The sequence below is a fragment of the Cibotium barometz genome, chromosome 61 (genome assembly GCF_041138505.1).
Source record: "Cibotium barometz isolate CiBa-2024 chromosome 61, ASM4113850v1, whole genome shotgun sequence".
In the NCBI taxonomy this organism is placed as follows: Eukaryota; Viridiplantae; Streptophyta; class Polypodiopsida; order Cyatheales; family Cibotiaceae; genus Cibotium; species Cibotium barometz.
In genome coordinates this window covers 7,603,017-7,622,366 of record NC_141106.1, presented here as the reverse complement: position 1 = coordinate 7,622,366, position 19,350 = coordinate 7,603,017, and the positions used below count along the sequence as shown (strand labels likewise).

Sequence of the window (19,350 nt, the reverse complement as noted above, 5' to 3'; positions counted from 1 at the left end):
ATAAGAGAGAGAGACCAGATAAAGATGTGATACCAAACAAGAGAGAAAAGATTGCACAACTCAAACAGTGCTCAATGTCATTAGAACCGCCACCTTGAGTGGCCTTAGTAGATTTTGGCAAGCAGCAAGGTCAATGCAAAAAACACAGCCACAAGCCTACCATCTAGCTTAGAAACAAATGCATAAATCACCTCCTTGAGAGATACACTTTTGTACTATTTTACCGTTTTCTCTATTTGCTTTTCTTGTATGAATCAAAATTTTGTTTCGAATCAAATATTGTAAGACATCCAACCTGGCCAAGCTCTTCATTCAAATTGGAAGTCCGTGCAGAAGCTGGCTTGTCCATCTCCTGGTAGTATAATTCAATGTCTGAATTTATAAACAGAGCCTGAATGACTTTCACTATTTCTAGGGAGACATAGAGAGATATGGGCACAAAATAACCTGATATTTCAAATTGCAACCAAAAACAAGTGAGTGAGCAGCAATTCAGTAAAAATACCACATAACATACACACACATTCATGAAGCACACAGGTGTATACTCATGCACCTGCATGCACATATACACACACACACAGACTGCCAAAAAAAAAAAACATATTTGTTGTTTTTCCATGCCACCAAGAGATAACTTGAGATCACACCAGACATATCGCACACAGTTGAGTGTCTTAAATTTGAGCTAAAATGGATTCTACTCCAAAGATAGAGTGTGAAATAAACAAACAACATAAAACCATTAGACACTGTCATGTACACATCCTTGCAATTCCAGGCTTGATCAGATCCTAGCCATCCATCACATGCACTTCCCATCTCCTTCACTGCAGCATCATCCGACAATCAACAATATAGATCCGCATGGAATCAATGCCAGCAAGCCCTCAACAGTCTCGACTGAAGCCTCTGCCACAAATGCTTCATGATGCCACCTGACAGCAAAACATCACAGAGATGCGACATCCTCTTCACAAGAAACAGTCAGATCATGCTTTGTTGCTGCCAACCAGCTTTCACAGAAGTGCCACGCACACCTTTTGCACATGGTGCAGCCACGCAGGTACTTCCAGCCAACCTCCAGCCCAAACAGAAACTAGTTGGCTCCTGTGGCTCACAAGCTCAATAAGGTATGTGAACGCTTCTTATGAAACCTTAGAAGAAGCAACCTTAGGCTTTTAAAAGAAAATCATTATTTCTTCTTTTGCCAGTGGCACCACATCTCTCCCCTCCACGTGCATGAGCCCAACTGTCAGCGCTCTACTGTAGAACACGGCCTTGCAACAGCCATAGAGCCACCACCCTTCTCGAGGTCGTCCCACAAACCCTTCGGTCGGCCAGCCGGTAAAGAGAGCCTAGAGGAATACAAGGCCACCATCCAAACCTGCCCTTGGACAGCTTCAGAACCCACCACAAGGAGACCTCAGCTCCAACACTATTAACAAAACACAGACTCCTCCTGTGATGGGGAGAAACCTGAAACTAGGGTTTAGAGTCATTCATGGGAGACATACACAGAGAAGCAAGGGAGAGAGAGAGAGAGTTGTGGGGATAAGTCAACTCATAAAAGCATGAGTGTGTGACTCCCCTATCACACATGTATATTGCACTAGTACACATAGTGCACTTAGTACATTAAAAGTACTAAGTGTACTATGTACTATAACTTATGGGCTTGTACACACTATAAGGGTGGGCATAGTGCCTTTACCCCAACAACCTCCCACTTAAAGGCAAAGTGCCCTTAAGTAAAGGAAAAGAAAAAAATCAGCATGTACATGATAATATACAAGACCATATCAAGGCTGAAAATGGCCTCATCCAATGCCCATCAAGTGTCTGCAATGAGCAAACCGCTCCGGAGGCAAACTCTTCGTCAACAGATCAGCCGGGTTGTCATCCGTATGAATCTTAACAAGCTGAATTTGCTTGTTCTCTATCACCTCTCTGATGAAGTGATACTTCACATCCACATGCTTCGTCTTTGCATGAAAAACAGGGTTCTTTGCCAACTGAATGGCACTCTGACTGTCACAATGCGACAATGGAATATCCCCTGTATAGCCCAAATCAACCACTAACCGAGATAGCCATAATGCCTCCTTGCAAGCCTCTGTGGCTGCAATATACTCGGCCTCTGTAGTAGATAAGGCAGTGCACTTCTACATCCTGGATATCCATGACACAGCACCTCCTGTGAATGTAAATACATAACCGGTAGTAGACTTCCGGTTATCTGGATGACCGGCATAATCCGAATCCGTGTAACCATGCACTAATGCATCCTGTTTGCCAAAGCAAATGCACAAATCCTGTGTGCCCTTCAGGTATCTCATGACACCTTTCACTGCTTCCCAATGCTTCTTGCCAGGGTTGGCCATGTATCTAGAAACCACTCCCACTGCAAATGCAATGTCCGGCCTAGTAGCAACCATGGCATACATGAGACTGCCACAAGCTGAAGCATACGGAATCTTGGCCATATCAGCCCTGTCTCTATCTGACTGTGGGCTGTCCATAGCACTGAGTTTCACATATGGAGGCAAAGGAGTACTAGCTTTCTTCCCCCCGTCCATATTGAACCTCTGCAAGACTTTGCCAATGTATTCCTTCTGAGACAAATACAACACATGCTGATTTCTGTCCCGAAGTATCCGCATACCCAAGATGTGATTTGCATCACCCAAATCCTTCATATCAAAGGTTTGATGCAGCCTCTGCTTCAAAGCATCCATCTCTTTACGAGATTTCCCGGCAATCAACATATCATCAACATACAAAATGAGAATCAATAGACTGCCATCCAAAGCTTTCTTGGTGTACAAGCAGTGATCTATGTCACTTCTCCTGAATTTCTGAGATTTCATGAATGTATCAAATTTATGATACCATTCCCTTGGTGCCTGTTTGAGCCCATAAAGACTCTTTTTTAGCTTGCATACAAGCTTCTCCTTTCCACTCTCTGCATAACCCTCTGGCTGCTGCATATATATCTCCTCATGGAGATCACCGTGAAGAAAAGCAGTCTTCACATCCATCTGAATCAAGTCCAGATCATCATGCGCAACCAAAGCCAACACAGCTCTAAGTGTGGTCATTTTGACCACTGGAGAGAAGATCTCCTCAAAGTCCACACCATATTCCTGCTTGAAGCCCTTAGCCACTAACCTGGCTTTGTATCTTGGCTTTGCATCTGATGCAACTTTGAGCCTGTATACCCACTTGCATGGCAAAACCTTCTTGCCTGCAGGCAAAGGCACCAACTTCCAAGTTCCATTTTTATGCAGAGAATCCATCTCTGACTTCATGGCACGCTCCCATAGAGCCTTGTCTGCCCTCTGTAAAGCCTCCTTATAACATGAGGGCTCCCCACAGTCAGTGAGCATCAAGTAGTCAACCCCTGGAACAAACCTGTCAGGGGCTCTGGAGGGTCTAGTGGACCTCCGTACCCAATGACCATCATTTGCAGGTTGCTGTCCAGCCTGCATATCACCCATTGGTGGCTCCTGTTCCATGCCATAAGGCTGAAAAATCATGCCCGGTATATCCTCCAACTGTGGTATATCCATAGGGATATCTTCTGCCATATCTGGCTGTCCATTTGGACCATTTTCAGCACCATTTAAGGGCTGGTTTTCCTGCTGTAATGGCTGATTTACAGCCCTTTGTTGTTGTCCATGATGTCCATCATCATCAAAGATGACTCTGCCAGGCTCCTGTTGCCTTGCAGGCTCCTTATACATGCATGTTTCATCAAAAATGACATCATTGCTGCGTATGATCTTTCTATTTATGGGATCCCAAAGTCTATACCCCATTTCACCTCTGTCACCATATCCTAGGAATATGCATTTGTGAGACTTAGGATCAAGTTTGGTGCGCATTTCCCTGCGTATGTGCACGTACGCAACGCAACCAAACACTCTCAAGTGCTTGTATGACGGAGGCTTCCCTGTCCATACTTCTTCTGGCACTTTCCCACCAAGCCTCGTGTTAGGTGACCTGTTTATAAGGTGAACGGCTGTCATAACAGCTTCAGCCCAAAAACCATGAGGTAATGCAGCATGTGACAACATAGAACGGACCTTCTCCTGTATGGTCCTGTTCATCCTCTCTGCTGTCCCGTTTTGTGGAGGATCATAAGGAGTAGAGAGCTCCCTCTTGATGCCTTTAGCATCACAAAAGTCCTGAAACTGTTTGGACGTATACTCTCCACCATTGTCGGAACGCAAAGCCTTCAGTGTTTTGCCAGTTTGATTCTCAACATGAGCAACAAACTTCTGAAACACTGAGAATGTATCACTCTTCAGACGAAGAGGATAAACCCACACCTTGCGTGTGGCATCATCTATAAAAGACACAAAATATTTTGCCCCTCCCAAAGAAAGCTGAGGCATCTCACATACATCTGTATGCACAAGCTCTAACTGAGCATCTTTCTGTCCAAGAGCTTTCTTGTGGGGGCACTGGAGTTGCCTACCATATATACAATGCTCACAAAACTGAAAACTTGAAAACTTGAGAGAAGGCAAGTAACCCAAACGAGACAATTGCTCCATTCCTTTGACACTCATGTGTCCCAACCGGCTATGCCACATAGAAATTTCCGGCAGCTCGGTTGCATTTACATTAGCATGGTGACAAACACCTGCATGCATAAAGTAAAGAGTGTCCACCTTAGAGCCTCTGGCAACAACCAGTGAGCCCTTACTAATCTTCCACTTTCCACTACCAAATGTGGTAACATAATCAGCATCATCAAGCTGTCCAGTAGAAAGCAGATTCTTCTTGATCTCAGGCACATGCCTGACATCATGGAGCATAAGCTGTGAGCCATCTGAAAATACAAGCCTCACATCACCTCTGCCAAGAATTTTGCATGCATGGTTATCACCCAAATAAACCACTCCTTCATTGCCAGCAGTGTACCTGACAAACAAGTCTCTGCAACCTGTGACATGAAAGGAGGCACCTGAATCAATGATCCATGAGTGCATACCATGACCACCTGTAAGAAGTGAATGGGCATCAAGTGAAGAAGTAAAGAGGACCTCATCCTCACTGCCACCTGCATGTGACACATTGATTTCTTCGATCTTGACTCCACTTTTGCCCTTTGGCTTTACATCTTTGGCTTCATCCTTCTCTTTGTCTTTGCCTTTTCCCTTTCTTTTTGATCATTTTTCCATTTGTAGCATTGCTTTTTGATGTGTCCCTTCTTGCCACAATAATGGCATTCCAAATCCTTTTTGGAGCGAGACTTGCTCCTTCCCCTTTCTTGGCTTTTTCCCCTTTGCTGGGATCTCCCACGTGCATTCATTGCATTGGACTTTCCAACAGAGTTGTTTTTCCTGTTCATCTCTTCTTGAAGAAGAGCACCCTCAACATCTGCATATGACAGCATAGCATTCGAATTGCTAGTGGCTGTCCTAAATGTGTCCCAACTCTCTGGCAAAGTGCATAACAAAAAGGTGGCTTTGAACTCATCGTCCATCGCCAACTTTTGATTGATGACCTGGCTGACAATACCATTAAACTCATTGAGATGGGCTGTCATAGAAGCCCCTTCCTTCATCTGAAGACCTATGAGTTTCTTCAACCAATACACTTTGCTTGAGGCACTTTGTTGGGCATACAAGTCCTGCAATCTCTGCCACATTCCCCAAGCTGTCTTCTCTTCACGAATGCTGAAAAGTAATGAGTCTGACACAGACAACATGATAGTAGATCTTGCCAGCTCATCCATATCTTCCCACTCTTCAGCTGTAAGAGAAGCGGGCATCACACCCCTTTCTTTGATAGGCTTGTGCTGCTTTTTCTGGAGCAACACATTGTAGCACTGGGTTTGCCAAATATCATAATTCTGCGAGCCTTCAAGCTTCTTGATGTGAAGCAATGAAGAGCTCTCACCTGTGGTTGCCATAGCAATATGCAACCTTTAATGCCTGACTCCCTGCAAATGTGCAAACACTGCACCCAAAGCACACAAAGTGCTCACAAATGTTCTCCCAAGCTTTATCTCCCACTGCGGAAGCAAGAATACAACTTTTCTCCCACTTTTTGTGATGAAAGCACCAAAATCTGGTTGCTGCAGATTTTGGACAGCACCTTAAATGTGCTCTTTTGCCCTTCCAAAGTACTGTACAGCAGTACCAAGTGCTCACCAATGATGTACCAAACCTGTACCGGCAATTTCAGCAGCTGAATTTGAACCTTTTGATCACTCAAAACAGTGTAAAGCCATGTAAAAACATGCACAAAGCTGTGCCAAATCTGTACCAGCAGGTACAATAGCAATAAATGCTCTCCTGGCTGTCCAAATGAGTGAAAATCAGACTTTTACAGTCCCGTACACTGCATACAACAGTCCCGAACAGAAATTGGGCAAAAGCCCCTTGACTGCAAGCTGATTTTTTTAAGGATTCAAGGCATAAATGTCTTGCCTGCTGCTTTGCCAAGCTCAACAAGCATACAAACTTGAAAAGCCCCTTGATTTGAGATCAATTTCTGATCATGCATGGTACATTGGCGCACATGAAGGCATCCAGAGTGTTCACGATGCTTCCCCCTGGCCACATATACATCCAATACATGAAAGCCCCTTGATTTACAGGCACATTGAGTGCTTGTAAGGCATCAGCACATTATTCACAGCATCAAATGCGATCGTTTGCATGCAAATCAACCAAATCGGCACAAAAGCCCCTTGATTTGCACTGCGATTTGCTGCAATTTGCTGCAATTTTGCCCAAATGTGCGATTTTTCACATCATACAGCATGTATGAGTGCTTAATTGCACAATTACATCAAAAGCCCCAAATTTCGACATCCAATTTCCTGCAAATTGATCCTGATTTGACCAATTTCCTGCAAATTGATCCTGATTTGACCAATTTCCTGCAAATTTATCCTGATTGTGACCAATGTCACCCAATTTTGCCAATTTTGCTCAAAAATTGAGCAATTGGGCACCTGTATTTGCTCAATTGCTTGAATTGATAAGAAATTCGAAAAAAAAATTGAAGGCAAATACCTCTGAAATTTCTGAATTTCTCTGATTTGCAGGTTGATTTCTGTTGCAGAAAGGGGGGGGCTTGATGCTGATGTTGCTGCTGTGCAGGTGGGCAATAGCTGAGGAGCTCTGGTTGACCAAGATGCTGCTTTGCTGAAAGTATTCACCACGTTTGTTGACGCCTGAGTATAGACGTGTGCTGCCTCAGCCACGCTACAGGTCGCCTAGGGCTGCTGCCTTCGCTTCACTCGCCTAGCGCCTATACGCCCAGCGCTAATGCGCTTTACAGCCCGCCTATCTTCTTCGCTCGTTTTACCAGCCGACGCTACACGCCTCTAGTGCCTTCTACGCCCAGCGCCAACGCATTCGCTTAGCTTCGCCTAGACTGCGAATGCTGCCTTGTGCCACGTGCTCGCCCAGCCTGAAGTCGACAGTCCTGTATTCGCCTAGCGCCAGCTACACCCGTGCGTGCACTTGCGCTTGTCCTTGCGACCAGTTGATGTAGGCGCCTGACATCTCCAACTGCCTTTGCTTGTGTTCGCTTGTACCAAGGGTTGATTGAGAGAGGCGGCAGTAGGCTTTGGGGCAGCGGAGCTCACACAGAAGAAAACGCAGGATGATAATGGTTGATTGAAGCAGGCGATCAGCAGACTGTGGACAGAAATCATCAAGGAGAAGAGGAAGGGAGGGATCAGTAAGGGCTCTGATACCAGTTGATGGGGAGAAACCTGAAACTAGGGTTTAGAGTCATTCATGGGAGACATACACAGAGAAGCAAGGGAGAGAGAGAGAGAGTTGTGGGGATAAGTCAACTCATAAAAGCATGAGTGTGTGACTCCCCTATCACACATGTATATTGCACTAGTACACATAGTGCACTTAGTACATTAAAAGTACTAAGTGTACTATGTACTATAACTTATGGGCTTGTACACACTATAAGGGTGGGCATAGTGCCTTTACCCCAACATCCTGCCTACACTCACTCAATGCACACACCACCCCTCAATAGCATCAAATGCAGCAGATATGGGCAAGCACTGCCTGCAGCCATAGAATAACCAGTGAATTTAAACTCCACATAAAAGCTCTCCTCCACTCTTCAGAACTCTCAAACGCATTCCAAGCCCCAGCTCTGATACCATGTCAGAATACAAAATGAGATGCTCCAGAGAAAAATTGGTTGTAATTCAGAATAAATATAAAGCGTACAATGCTCACAAGTCTTTGAGCAAAGCTCCTTTAATAGTAGCCTCCATAATGGCTGACTGCAGCAAGATAACAGACCTATGACTAGAAAAATGTGCCCACACTATCATACAAAGGTTTTCAAGAATGCTGCCCAGGCCAAGGCCACACACACACAAGCAGGCCGTCGTTCACACACTCGACTTTTGAAGCACCTCAAGCGACTTGCCCACCTCGGAAATGTGTGAAACACCACACAAATCATGCAAACGCACACAGCCTGGTGCTCTCTGCACCATCTCTCCCGGAGGAGCCCCACACAAACAATCCAACAATCTTCTCTCTCAAGTTCAAAGTTTTCAAGTGTGTTTTCCAACGCTCACGCATAATAAACAGTAATGGTGAAACAGGCCGCATCTTGGAGGGGGTCGAAATGGGTAAACGCAACATCGGCAAGGGAAACACAATTTGGTAGAAGAAAGAAGAAAAGGTGAAAGGGAAAAAAATAATAGGTAGCAGAAGAAAGGAAGGAAGAGAAGAAGAAAGAAGTGGATGGGAAAAGATATTAAAATTGGTAAGTCATTTGACCTACACATGATGAAAAATGGAGTGCGGGAAAGCATTAGATGTTGTGGGGGAAAAAAACAGCCAAAACGGCAGAGAGGAAACCATTCAAAACCAGTTTTTCAACCAGGAACCCCTGGAGACAATGTGTTTTGGCCGTAACCGTGGCAAACTCATAACAGTTTTTTTTTTTTTGGGCAAAAAATGAGGCTTCTATTAAGCATGAACTAAACAATACGAAAGCATGGCCAAAGGCTGGCCTATAATCATCCCAGAAGGCAAGGTGTGTGCAACCAGTCTGGAATTGATGATTCCAAGAGCTTTTGAGGGAGTGGAAGAGAAGAAGATCCCATGATTTCATTCACTACAAAAGCCAGACTCAACTGGCCATAAAAATACATATAATATCTTCCCAAATGATGCATCTCAACTGTGTATAAAGCTCTTAATGCCATCCAGAGGCTCTGTACATCCCGCCCTCCAAATCTGCCAGACTATGATACTAGCAATGATCTCCCAGTAAGAGCCTACTGTGTTGCGGGGTGATACAAATTCCGAATTTGTAACCTGGCCCCAAGTGCATCCATGAACAACCCGTCTATGAACTACACATGGCAGTTTTTCAACACTCACATATAGCAACAGAATAGCATGATAACCTCATGAAGAGAACATCACAACTAACACTAATTCAAACCCTAAACACTCAAGCTTGCTTACCATAAAGCACGAGGCAGGTAAAAAACTGCAAAACTCCAGCAATCAAAGGACTTGTGTAGCTGAAAGCCGCTTTTGTGATAGAGTTCTTGCCATTGTTGAGACCAGGCTGTAAGTACCAGTGCTTATTCCTGTCTTCACCCAACCACACTGCAAAGACTGTGGCACTAGCTGCAGACATACACAAGAGCAGCAGAAGCTGAAAAAGAATAATGTAATCCAACTGGTGTTCCACAGAGCTGCGCTTTGATGGTGGATCTGTGGAGTTCATCATAATCTTGGTTTCATATCCCGTAAAGAGCACCACCCCATACACAAACCGTGTATTCCTGAGCTTAGAGCCCCGCAGCAGAATCTGCCCAGGACCAAGATGTGAGGTTTTACCCTTCCAAGTAAGGTCCCCCATGAAAGAATAAATGGACGGATTTGGCTGTTCACACTTGACAGAAGCATGGAAGTCCTTCAGCTCATCTTCAGACAACTGAGCGGTGTCCTCCAGGCATCTCTTCATTTTGAGGTTTGTCTCACCATCCAGGTTTGCAGTCTCAACATAGCAGCTGCCACCCGAGTTGTTTGAAAAGAGGAAGAGGAGATCAGATGGGAAGAACTCATCACACTCCACCTTCACAATATTGCCCACATTCAGCTCCTTCCAGCGGCGCTTCTTGAAAACACCATATGTATCCAATGTGCGCACAAAGCGGTTATTCACATCTCTGTCTGCCCGCCCACGCCTTATGTCCTCTATACCCTCTTTTGCCATAGCCATCCCGATCACAAAGGCAAGGGGAAGAATCGTAGTGATTGGATTGACTGGCGTCACAGGTGTGAGCGTGATGGCAGCATGAAATGCGAAGTACAAATTCGCAACCCGACGGAACTGTTCGTAGAGAGCCTTTGGTATGAAAGAGTACCATCTGTATTTGGTGGTGGAAACCTTATTTGGAAACCTCTTCCCCTTAGGATTGCGCCAAGAGCCTTTTATTTCTATAATGCGCTGTTCAGGGCTTTGCTCCCATGGTCTTTTCTGGATTATGTGCGACAAGAGCTTCATGATTGAAAAGCTTCAGGAGTTCTTTCAGTAACAGACTCGATGAACCAAACGTTGGTGCTCCATCCAGTAAAAAAGTAGGGGATCCCCAAACTTGTGGGCAAATTTACACCAACCATCTGAAAGCAACACCAAACAAAATAAACATGAGACAAAACGATAGTCTCTAACAGCTACTTGAACAATTATCTACAACATATAAGGTAAATCCACAAAACAAGGCAGATATTACAATTCAGAAATTGAATAAACTACAAGTGATTGAACACAAGATTTTACTGTCAGTGGGCCCTTGCCTAAGAGGTTCTCACACACGCTACATAGAAGGGGCCATAAGTTTAAAGCGCGGCACCTACACGCACACACACATGCATACACGTATATGAATGAATGTATGTATGTATGTATATAAAAGAAATGTATGTATGTATATATATGTAATGTATGTATAGATACATGCATATATGCATGCAAATATATATATACATACATGCATACCTACATGTATGAATGTATCTCTATCCACGTATGTACGTGCGTGTATACACACACACACACACACACACTCTTTTTTTTTTTGTGAAAACGCTGTCTAAGTAATTACTCAAGCTATGGTACAAGCATAGCTGTCCATGAAAACACATCCAATTGCCTGGCAGTGATCTCACCCAAGGCATAAGAGAGATTCATGCAAAGAGCATCTAAAATAAGTATAGGTATCAACTAATCAGTCAGTAAAGACTCGCTGATTTCTATCATGCCAGAGAGTCCATAGTGCCCAGAATCTTGTCCGTGCAAGAAACTGTGAGTAGTCTTGCCAGAAAAACATCTGGCTGGGTTTCGCCCTTCGGGGTAATCCGGGGAGGATGTAGCCGTCACCTGTAATCCGTGCAAGTGTGTCCGCACCCCCTGGAGGGCCTCAATCAAGAAAGGAGGGATGCTTTCATTTCAATCATTTTCGATCACCGATTATCGGTTCCCATTGACCACGACCGAAAGTATACACTTAAGATAGAACTGGACCCCAGAGCACTCTCCTGACTCGTCCACCATAACCCCACACTCTCTTGATAGGAGCAAATTCCCGTGGAGGGAAACGTTAAAGAGCTCCGGAAACGGAAGGCCTGGCAGGCTGTATGCTCAGATGCTTCTCCCAATTCCCCTTGGCGCTTTCAACTCTTATCTTATTATGGTCCCAACCATCCGCAGGTAACACCGGCGAGATCTTCGGCGAGAGGAAAGCCCCGGATATAACAATTCCTACATTCTCATTCTCAGAATTCGAAGGAAGGTCCGTATTTTTGAGCCAAAGATTCCCCGGAGCAACGCTAAGACCTGTCACTCGCAAGTCAAGAAAAGTTTCAATCAGCACTTCCCTGCTTCGCCCCGTCAGAGCACCCAATGTTTACAGGTCTTTGCCTGCCAAAAAGCCAAAAATGCTTGGAAAAAGGATGCCTAAGGAAAACGAACCTTCAAATTCCTGTACAAAGGAAGAAGTCCTCAGAGATAGAGAAACTTCTATTCGGGCCACTGATGCAAGTCCAGATAGCTGAAGGACTGCACATATGTTGGCTGAATGTTGAAGAGGACCTTCATTGTCTGCTTGGAGAAGACTAGATGCTGAACTCCTGCCTGTGTTTTGCTGGATACCTGAATGGAATAATGGGACTGAAGCGATTGCTTTTATATGCTCATATGCTGCTGATTGGCCAGCATAAGCTGTCGGCCAGTAGCAAAATGGACCCCCCAAAAAATGCTGAAAATAGCATTAAATGCTACTTTAATGCTGCACATGGATAAAAGACACTTTTTTATGTTGCCCGACTGCCTCATGACCACAACCTACTGCTGGTGTGTTCACAGACCTGGCCGACTGGAGCTTACCTACCACAAATGATGTTGGCCTGCTGTATAAGCTGGCCGACTAGGGCAAGGTTCTTCCAAAAGCCTGTCGGTTGTTCACTTCTGCTGTGATTAGCCATTGGTGTCACGTGCATCCCGCACTTGGATGCCACGTGGACATATCTACAGAAGGTGCAGGACTTGGGATGGTAAACTAGTCCCATATGAGCCCAGTCCGGGACGAGTCAGCCAAGGTTCCATCCCAATCGTCCGAGGTCAGGTGTGCATTGTCCTGCACATGAAACAGTGCCAGTCCGAGCTGTGAGTCTCCCTCTGGAATGATGTCAGTGATTCTGTGTATCTGGTATGGTACTGGATGCCAAATCACTGTGTAGACTGTTAGGGTTTGCATATAGCAAAGGGGCCAGCCCATAGGGCTACCGCAAGTACTTGTGTGGGCATGGGGACAGTGTAAAACCACCCCCATAAGGGCCAGGAAGGCCCTGGCTGTACCCACCAGCCATGGGTAGGCCATGGGATGGCTGTAGGACAGCCCTAGGGGCATACCAGGGGTAGCCGACCGGCTATCCAGCCACGAAATGGGTGTAGGGCAAGTATGGGGCAGCCCATACAGGCTGCCCAGCCTCCAAAACAGCAAGTAATCAGTGCCCAGCCCTCATGTGCTCATGCGCCTAATGCCCAGCCAAGAAGGAAAGTATGCACAGCATTTAATAGCATTATTTGCAGTATTATTCAGTCATGGGCTGAATTTATGACAGCCGACTGCAGTAAGACTGGCCGACTGGTCATCTTGAGGGGTATAAATACCAAGTCCCCAATTCTTTTGTGTTATCTCATCAATCACCAAGTGCTGAAGCTAAAGCAAGGGCCAGGACAGCCCAGAACAAGCTAACGCAGAAGGGGTGAAGTATTGCAGGTCAAGGGCAGAGTTATCTCAGCCAAGAAAGGTCAAGTTTTCTGTATTTATTTTCAGATTTGCATCATTCTAATAAAGCAAATACGCCATTTGTGGTGGGGGCCCTACAAAGGGTATTCGGGACCCAATATTGATTGATCAGGCCAGAGTGAGGAAGAGACAGCAGATATGACATGGGGCATCTATGCATTATATGAGCAGGTTTTTGGGCGAGTCAGATGTCCAGGAGGTATGTCCGAGACTATTGCTAGCACCATTGGTGTGAAGCAAGGATGCCCACTTTCCCCCACGCTATTTGGGTTATACATTGATGAGGTGGCTGACTTCATTACACGGGGAGGCGGAGATGGAGTTGATTTAGCAGGTACCTCAGTACATATTATGCTTTATGCTGATGAAATTTTATTAGTGTCCGAGTCTCCAGGTGGTCTACAGCAGCATCTACATGCACTCGATGATTTCTGCACATAGAGGGGTCTTTATGTGAACCTTGGGAAAACCAAGGTTATGGTCTTTCATACATCGAGACAGGGCAGGAGTCAGCTGACATTCACTCTCGCAGGACGCCAGGTGGAGGTGGTGACATCATACGTGTACCTAGGGGTTACCTTCTCTGCAGCAGCCACACGCTTCACCATGGGTTCAGCAGCCAGAGCTAGATTGACACGGGGATATGCAGCATTGGCTATGCTAGAGAGACAGTGCCACCAGGCGCATTTTCAGGAGCCCCGGACAAAGGGGTGGCTATTTGACACATTAGTCACACCGGCATCGATGTATGGAGCAACGGTATGGGCGCCAGGCCTTGCTACCCATTGGTGGACACAGATAGAGAGACCACAGGCCCTCATGATGGCACGCATGATACGCAGCAAACCGTCAGTACCTCATGACATTATCCGAGCAGAGTTTGCTGCGCCTCCTATGATGGTAGAGGCCATATTTCAGACTATATGCCTGCTAGACAAATTCAGAGAGATGCCATAGGACAGATTGTCATACACAGCTTTTGAGGCATCTAGACAGCTGGCTGAGGCAAGAGACAGAGAATCGTGGTATGCACAGGTCACACATTGGTTCTCACAGCATGGCCTAGGCATGGATCATCTACCACCCTTCCAGTATGACAGGGATGCACCACATATCCGTCTCTCTCATAGTGAGAGGAACAGAGTATTGAGACAGGATCTATGGCAGCTCTATACACGAGAGACATGGATATCGCCTACACAGCCTCTTCCACCGAAGATGCTATACTACAGAGATCACTTCATGAGTATCACTGATGATGGATTTATAGAGAGGCCTAGATACATGGAGGGCTTTTTACCACACGGCTCCCGAGTGGCAATTGGTCAGCTTAGAGTTTCATCACACCGATTGGAGATTGAGACTGGCAGAGCAGCACGGATCCCCCGAGAGGAGAGGGTATGCAGATTGTGCAGAGAGGAGGTGGAGAGTGAGGAGCATTATGTATGCAGATGCAGAGCATATACAGCCATCAGAGAGAGATATCCCATTTTATTCAGAGAGCCACATTCCCTACGCCAGATCTTTGAGGCAGCAGACCAACGCATACTGGGGAGATTCATTCTAGACATACAGTGCCACAGAGAGACATCATTAGAGGCTCAGACAGCTCCAGAGGGGGGACGACAGACACAGATTACTACATTTTTTCAGAGATCCATCCCACTCCCAGCCCCTACACGGCAGGGAATTACTCTCCAAAGAGCAGAGACACTCAGAGCCCGCAGGAGACAGAGGACACCTGGCTTTCGGACACCACGCCTATACCAGAGAGAGATGACAGAGATCAGAGCTCAGTTTCACAGAGAGGGTGCGGAGCGACTGGCTCGCTTCAGAGCACACCCAGGCATGTTCCTCAGGGAGCTGTGGACACCCCCTTCATTGATGTATACCATTTTATACCCCCAGTATGGTACAGGATGGAGCTAGCTAGGTTGCATATCATGATTGTATACTCCATGCATATAGCTTTGCATTCTCCTAGTAGTAGGGCTCCATCCCCTCCACCACTCATTGTACTTATTGCACACCCAGATTCAGCTTTTTAGTTCAGTACTTTTTCATTTTGTTGGGATGACAGAGGATACCCCATACAGGTACACCGATTTGTCTCATAGGCCGAGTTCGGTCTTTTGGAAGACGTTAATAAAATCTTTCTTTCTTTCTCTCTCTCTCTCTCTCTCTATTTTTCTGCACATCTATATTCAGTTTGGTGTGTTAGTTTCGTCGCGACACGTGTGCTGATTTCTGAGCATTGAAGTTACCGATCTCCCCCGAAGCTTCCGCATGTTACACTTGGACAGGCCAATAAAGCTAAGGGCTGGCCCATAGGCAATGCCATGCATTAAACTAAATGCTACTCATGCCTACCTATTTCGCTGGTCATGGACATGTAGGCCCAGTCGGCTGCCTTTTCAACAGGCCGACTGCATGTATGGGGCCATATAAAATGGCCCCATCGCCCCCACACCATTGTATCTTGTTTTCATTTCGGGATCTTGTGTATAGAGAAGAGCTACACGCCTATCTCTCTCCTCTTGTGCTGTCTATTTTCTGCACTCTACTTACTCTTGTGGTCTCAGATTTGGTTATCATCTCCGCTGCGTATTTTGACATGGTATCAGAGCCCTAGGCTCTTGAAAGATCTTGGGAGTTTTGTAAGCAAGAGGGGGATTGTTGCGTTGCTGATTGGTAGATTATTAGGGACTGTTCGGGAAGAGAAGAAGCAAGAGGAAGGCGGGCTGAGTTGCTAGACAGCCACTTGCAGGTTTAAAGTTTTTTTTCCCACCCACCCACCCTTTTTTTCAGTTACATCCCCGCAATGGCAGATTTGTTAGAGATGGCTGAGAAGCATGTGAAGATCCCAACACTCCCCACGTTCCCAGTGGACCGTCAATTGGACGGGAACAATTAAGGCATCTGGAAGGTTATGATGGAGTCTCTGGAGTCATATGACCTTGCTGATTTCATCGTTATCGGGGTTCCACGGCCGGAAGCAGAGGAAGGGGAGTTACTGTCAACGAGGAAGGACCACGAGACACAGGCACAGATGTGGGATCGTGTCAACGCCAGGGTCCGTTCATTTATCTTTCTTAACTGCACACCGCAAGTAATCAATCACGTAAAGCATATGACGTTGGCCAGAGGCATATGGCAACACTTGGCGTCTCTTTATAACAGGGTACCGCCCATGAAGAGGATTTCCTTGGAAGTACAGATGCGGGTTATGAACCCTGTTTGCTGTCCCACTTGCCTGTTCAGTATTCTGCTTTCTACTCCTCTTTGATTACTAGTGGTAGGCTCAGCACCATTACCTGGGAGGAGCTTGTGCCCATGGTCTTGGACCAGGAGGAACGATTCACGAACCCTCCTCACAGCGGAGGTTCGGAGGCCTTAACTGGCCAACGGCCGAAAGGCCGGAATAACAACAAGGGCAAAGGGAAGGCTTCACCGGAGAAGTCTTTTGAGAAGAAGCCTGACACAGATCGAGAGAAACTGAAGGCCGAGAGGTCTTGCAATGATTGTGACGAGAAAGGCCACTATTGGAGGAAGTGTCTTAAGCGGACTGATTCTTCAGCCTCGGCTGCAAAGACTCTTGCATTTGTGCACTTACAGATGATGGACTCAGATGCTTCATCATCTTCGAGCGAGGAGGCAGTTGGCTTTACCGCAAAGGATACCCGGGAATGGATTCTTGACAGTGGTGCTTCCAGGCACATGACTCCGTCCCGAGACTTCTTTTTGGATCTGAAACGGCACTCAGGTCGCATCTTCATTGGCGACAACTCCACCATTCCGATACAAAGTGAGGACCGGATGGAGATTATTCCCAACGGCAAGGGGGGCAAGCATTCCGCCCGTGTTCTTTAAGTCCCTGCTCTTGGTTTTCATCTTCTGTCAGTGCATGAAGTATGCAAGACTAGCTTTCGGGTGGAATTTGAGGAGCATTCAGTTGCTCTACGGGACCATGAGACTGGCCAGGTTGTTTGGGAAGGCGGTGTGGAGAATGGTATCTACAAGCTCTCTGCACTCTCCTCATTGATAGGTTCTAAGGTCGGAGATCTGTGGCACTTTCGTTATGGCCACTTAAATGTGGATGCACTGCGGGCGAGCTTTCCGGGACTAGATGGTGGTTGGCTTGCCAGATGTTGGCAGCAGGCAAGGACGTTGCAATTCTTGCATACGTGGTAAGCAACACAGGGAATCCTTTCCGAAGCAGGCTTCCAAGCGAGCTTCAAAACCATTGGAGTTGATTCACACTGACTTGTGTGGACCTCAGCAGACACCATCATTGGGAGGATCTCTCTATTTCATGCTGCTTGTTGATGACTCTACCAGATTCACATGGGTCTACTTTCTTTTACAGAAGGACCAAGCTTTTGCATGGATCAAGGATTGGCACGTGATGGTGGAAAAAGAGTTTGGATTGCAAGTAAAGACTCTCAGGGCTGACAAAGGGGGTGAATTCTCTTCGAATGTTTTTCTCAGATTTTGTGCAGACCATGGCATCAAGAGGGAACTGGCCAATACAGGATCGCCTTCAGAGAATGGAGTTGTAGAACGCAAAAACAGGACTGTGGTGAAGATGGCAAGGACCATGCTGGAGCATCGTGATCTTCCTCGTCTACTTTGGGGAGAGGTTGTGAGGGCAACGGCTGTCCATACCCTCAACCGGTCTCCAACGACTTCAGTACCTAATATGACTCCGTTTGAGGCATACTTTGGCAGGAAACCTGATGTCTCCCACTTCCGTGTTTTTGGGAGCGATGCGTATGTACATATTCCGAAGAAGCAGAGGAGGAAGCTTGACTCCAAATCCCACAAGCTTATATTTGTGGGGTATAATTCTCTTTCCAAGGGATACAGATTGTATGATCCAGAGAGGAATGAGATTGTATGATCCAGAGAGGAATGAGATTGTTGTCAACCGAGATGTGGTCTTTGATGAGCATGTTCCAGTATCCACTGTCGAGGAGCCGCCACTTCTTGGAGATCTAGAGGAGTCTGATGATGATTCCCAGACCATTGTTCCAGTTGATCAACCTCATTCAGTACAGGAGGCTGAGCCCGCAGCTGGAGTAGAGCCCCTACAACGGCAGGAGGCTCCACGATCTGTTCGAGTACCCAGGTGGTTGATGGACACCCTTCGGGAGTCGGGTGTCACGGAGCTACCCTCCGAGTGGACCACAGAGGACGGCCCTCAAAGATCGCACAGAGTCCGCAACAAAAGCAATACAGCAGAGCTTCTTCAGGTAAACTATGCTTTGATGTCTCGTATTATGCGGGACAAGGAGCCCACTTCCGTTAAGGAAGCCCTTTCACATGATACTTGGAGGAAAGCCATGCAGGTGGAACTTGATGCCATCGAGAAGAACAACACATGGGAGTTGGTACCGAGGCCGTCAAAATGGTCAATCATTGGTGTCAAATGGGTCTTTAAGGCCAAATATGCGTCGGATGGGTCGATGGACAAACAGACTCGTGGCTAAAGGTTATGCTCAATGGCCAGGCATCAACTACGAGGATACCTTTGCACCAACGGCATCGGTTGCAGATCCCAACCTGTATCTCTTTCGGGAACGCAGCATGGTTACGATTATCATCCTTTATGAGGATGATCTCATTCTCACCGGCGGTCATGTGGAGCACATTGACATGACGAAGGCTGCCTTGTCAAAGGAGTTTGAGATGACCGACCTATTACTCCACTTCTTTTTGGTATTAGAGATCTGGCAAACCCAGAGGGGGTTTTTTTTCTCTCAGCAACGGTATGTTCATGAGTTGCTTGAGGCCTTTGGGATGGAGAATTGCAAGCCGATTGACCCAAATACAAAGTTAACTGTTAATGATCTTGGTGAGCCAGCTGATGCCTCGCAGTATCGGAAGTTGGTTGGTTCATTGATCTGGTTGCTGAACAGTGTGATAACAAAAGTTGTATAGCTATTGCTCACAACCCAGTCTTCCATGCCCGGACCAAGCACATAGAGATACAGTATCACTTTGTA

The 19,350-nt window shown here is 46.3% G+C and overlaps 1 protein-coding gene across 6 annotated transcripts in view; it reads right to left on the bottom strand.

The window, feature by feature from the left end:
- LOC147604512 (putative phospholipid-transporting ATPase 8) overlaps nt 1-19,350 on the bottom strand; it is a 176,017-nt gene that overhangs the window by 25,621 nt on the left and 131,046 nt on the right. For 5 of the 6 annotated variants that reach the window (XR_015265318.1, XM_086794754.1, XM_086794756.1 and 2 more), the window contains 2 exons: nt 9,489-10,655; nt 296-447 (listed from right to left, as the gene is read on the bottom strand). Coding sequence is in view for 5 of the 6 variants with exons in the window: in XM_086794754.1 (XP_086650880.1) it covers nt 296-447; nt 9,489-10,539 (1,203 nt within the window). In the remaining variant the exon portion in view is untranslated. The remainder of the gene's footprint in view (nt 1-295; nt 448-9,488; nt 10,656-19,350) is intronic. The other variant, XM_086794758.1, reaches the window with a different exon arrangement.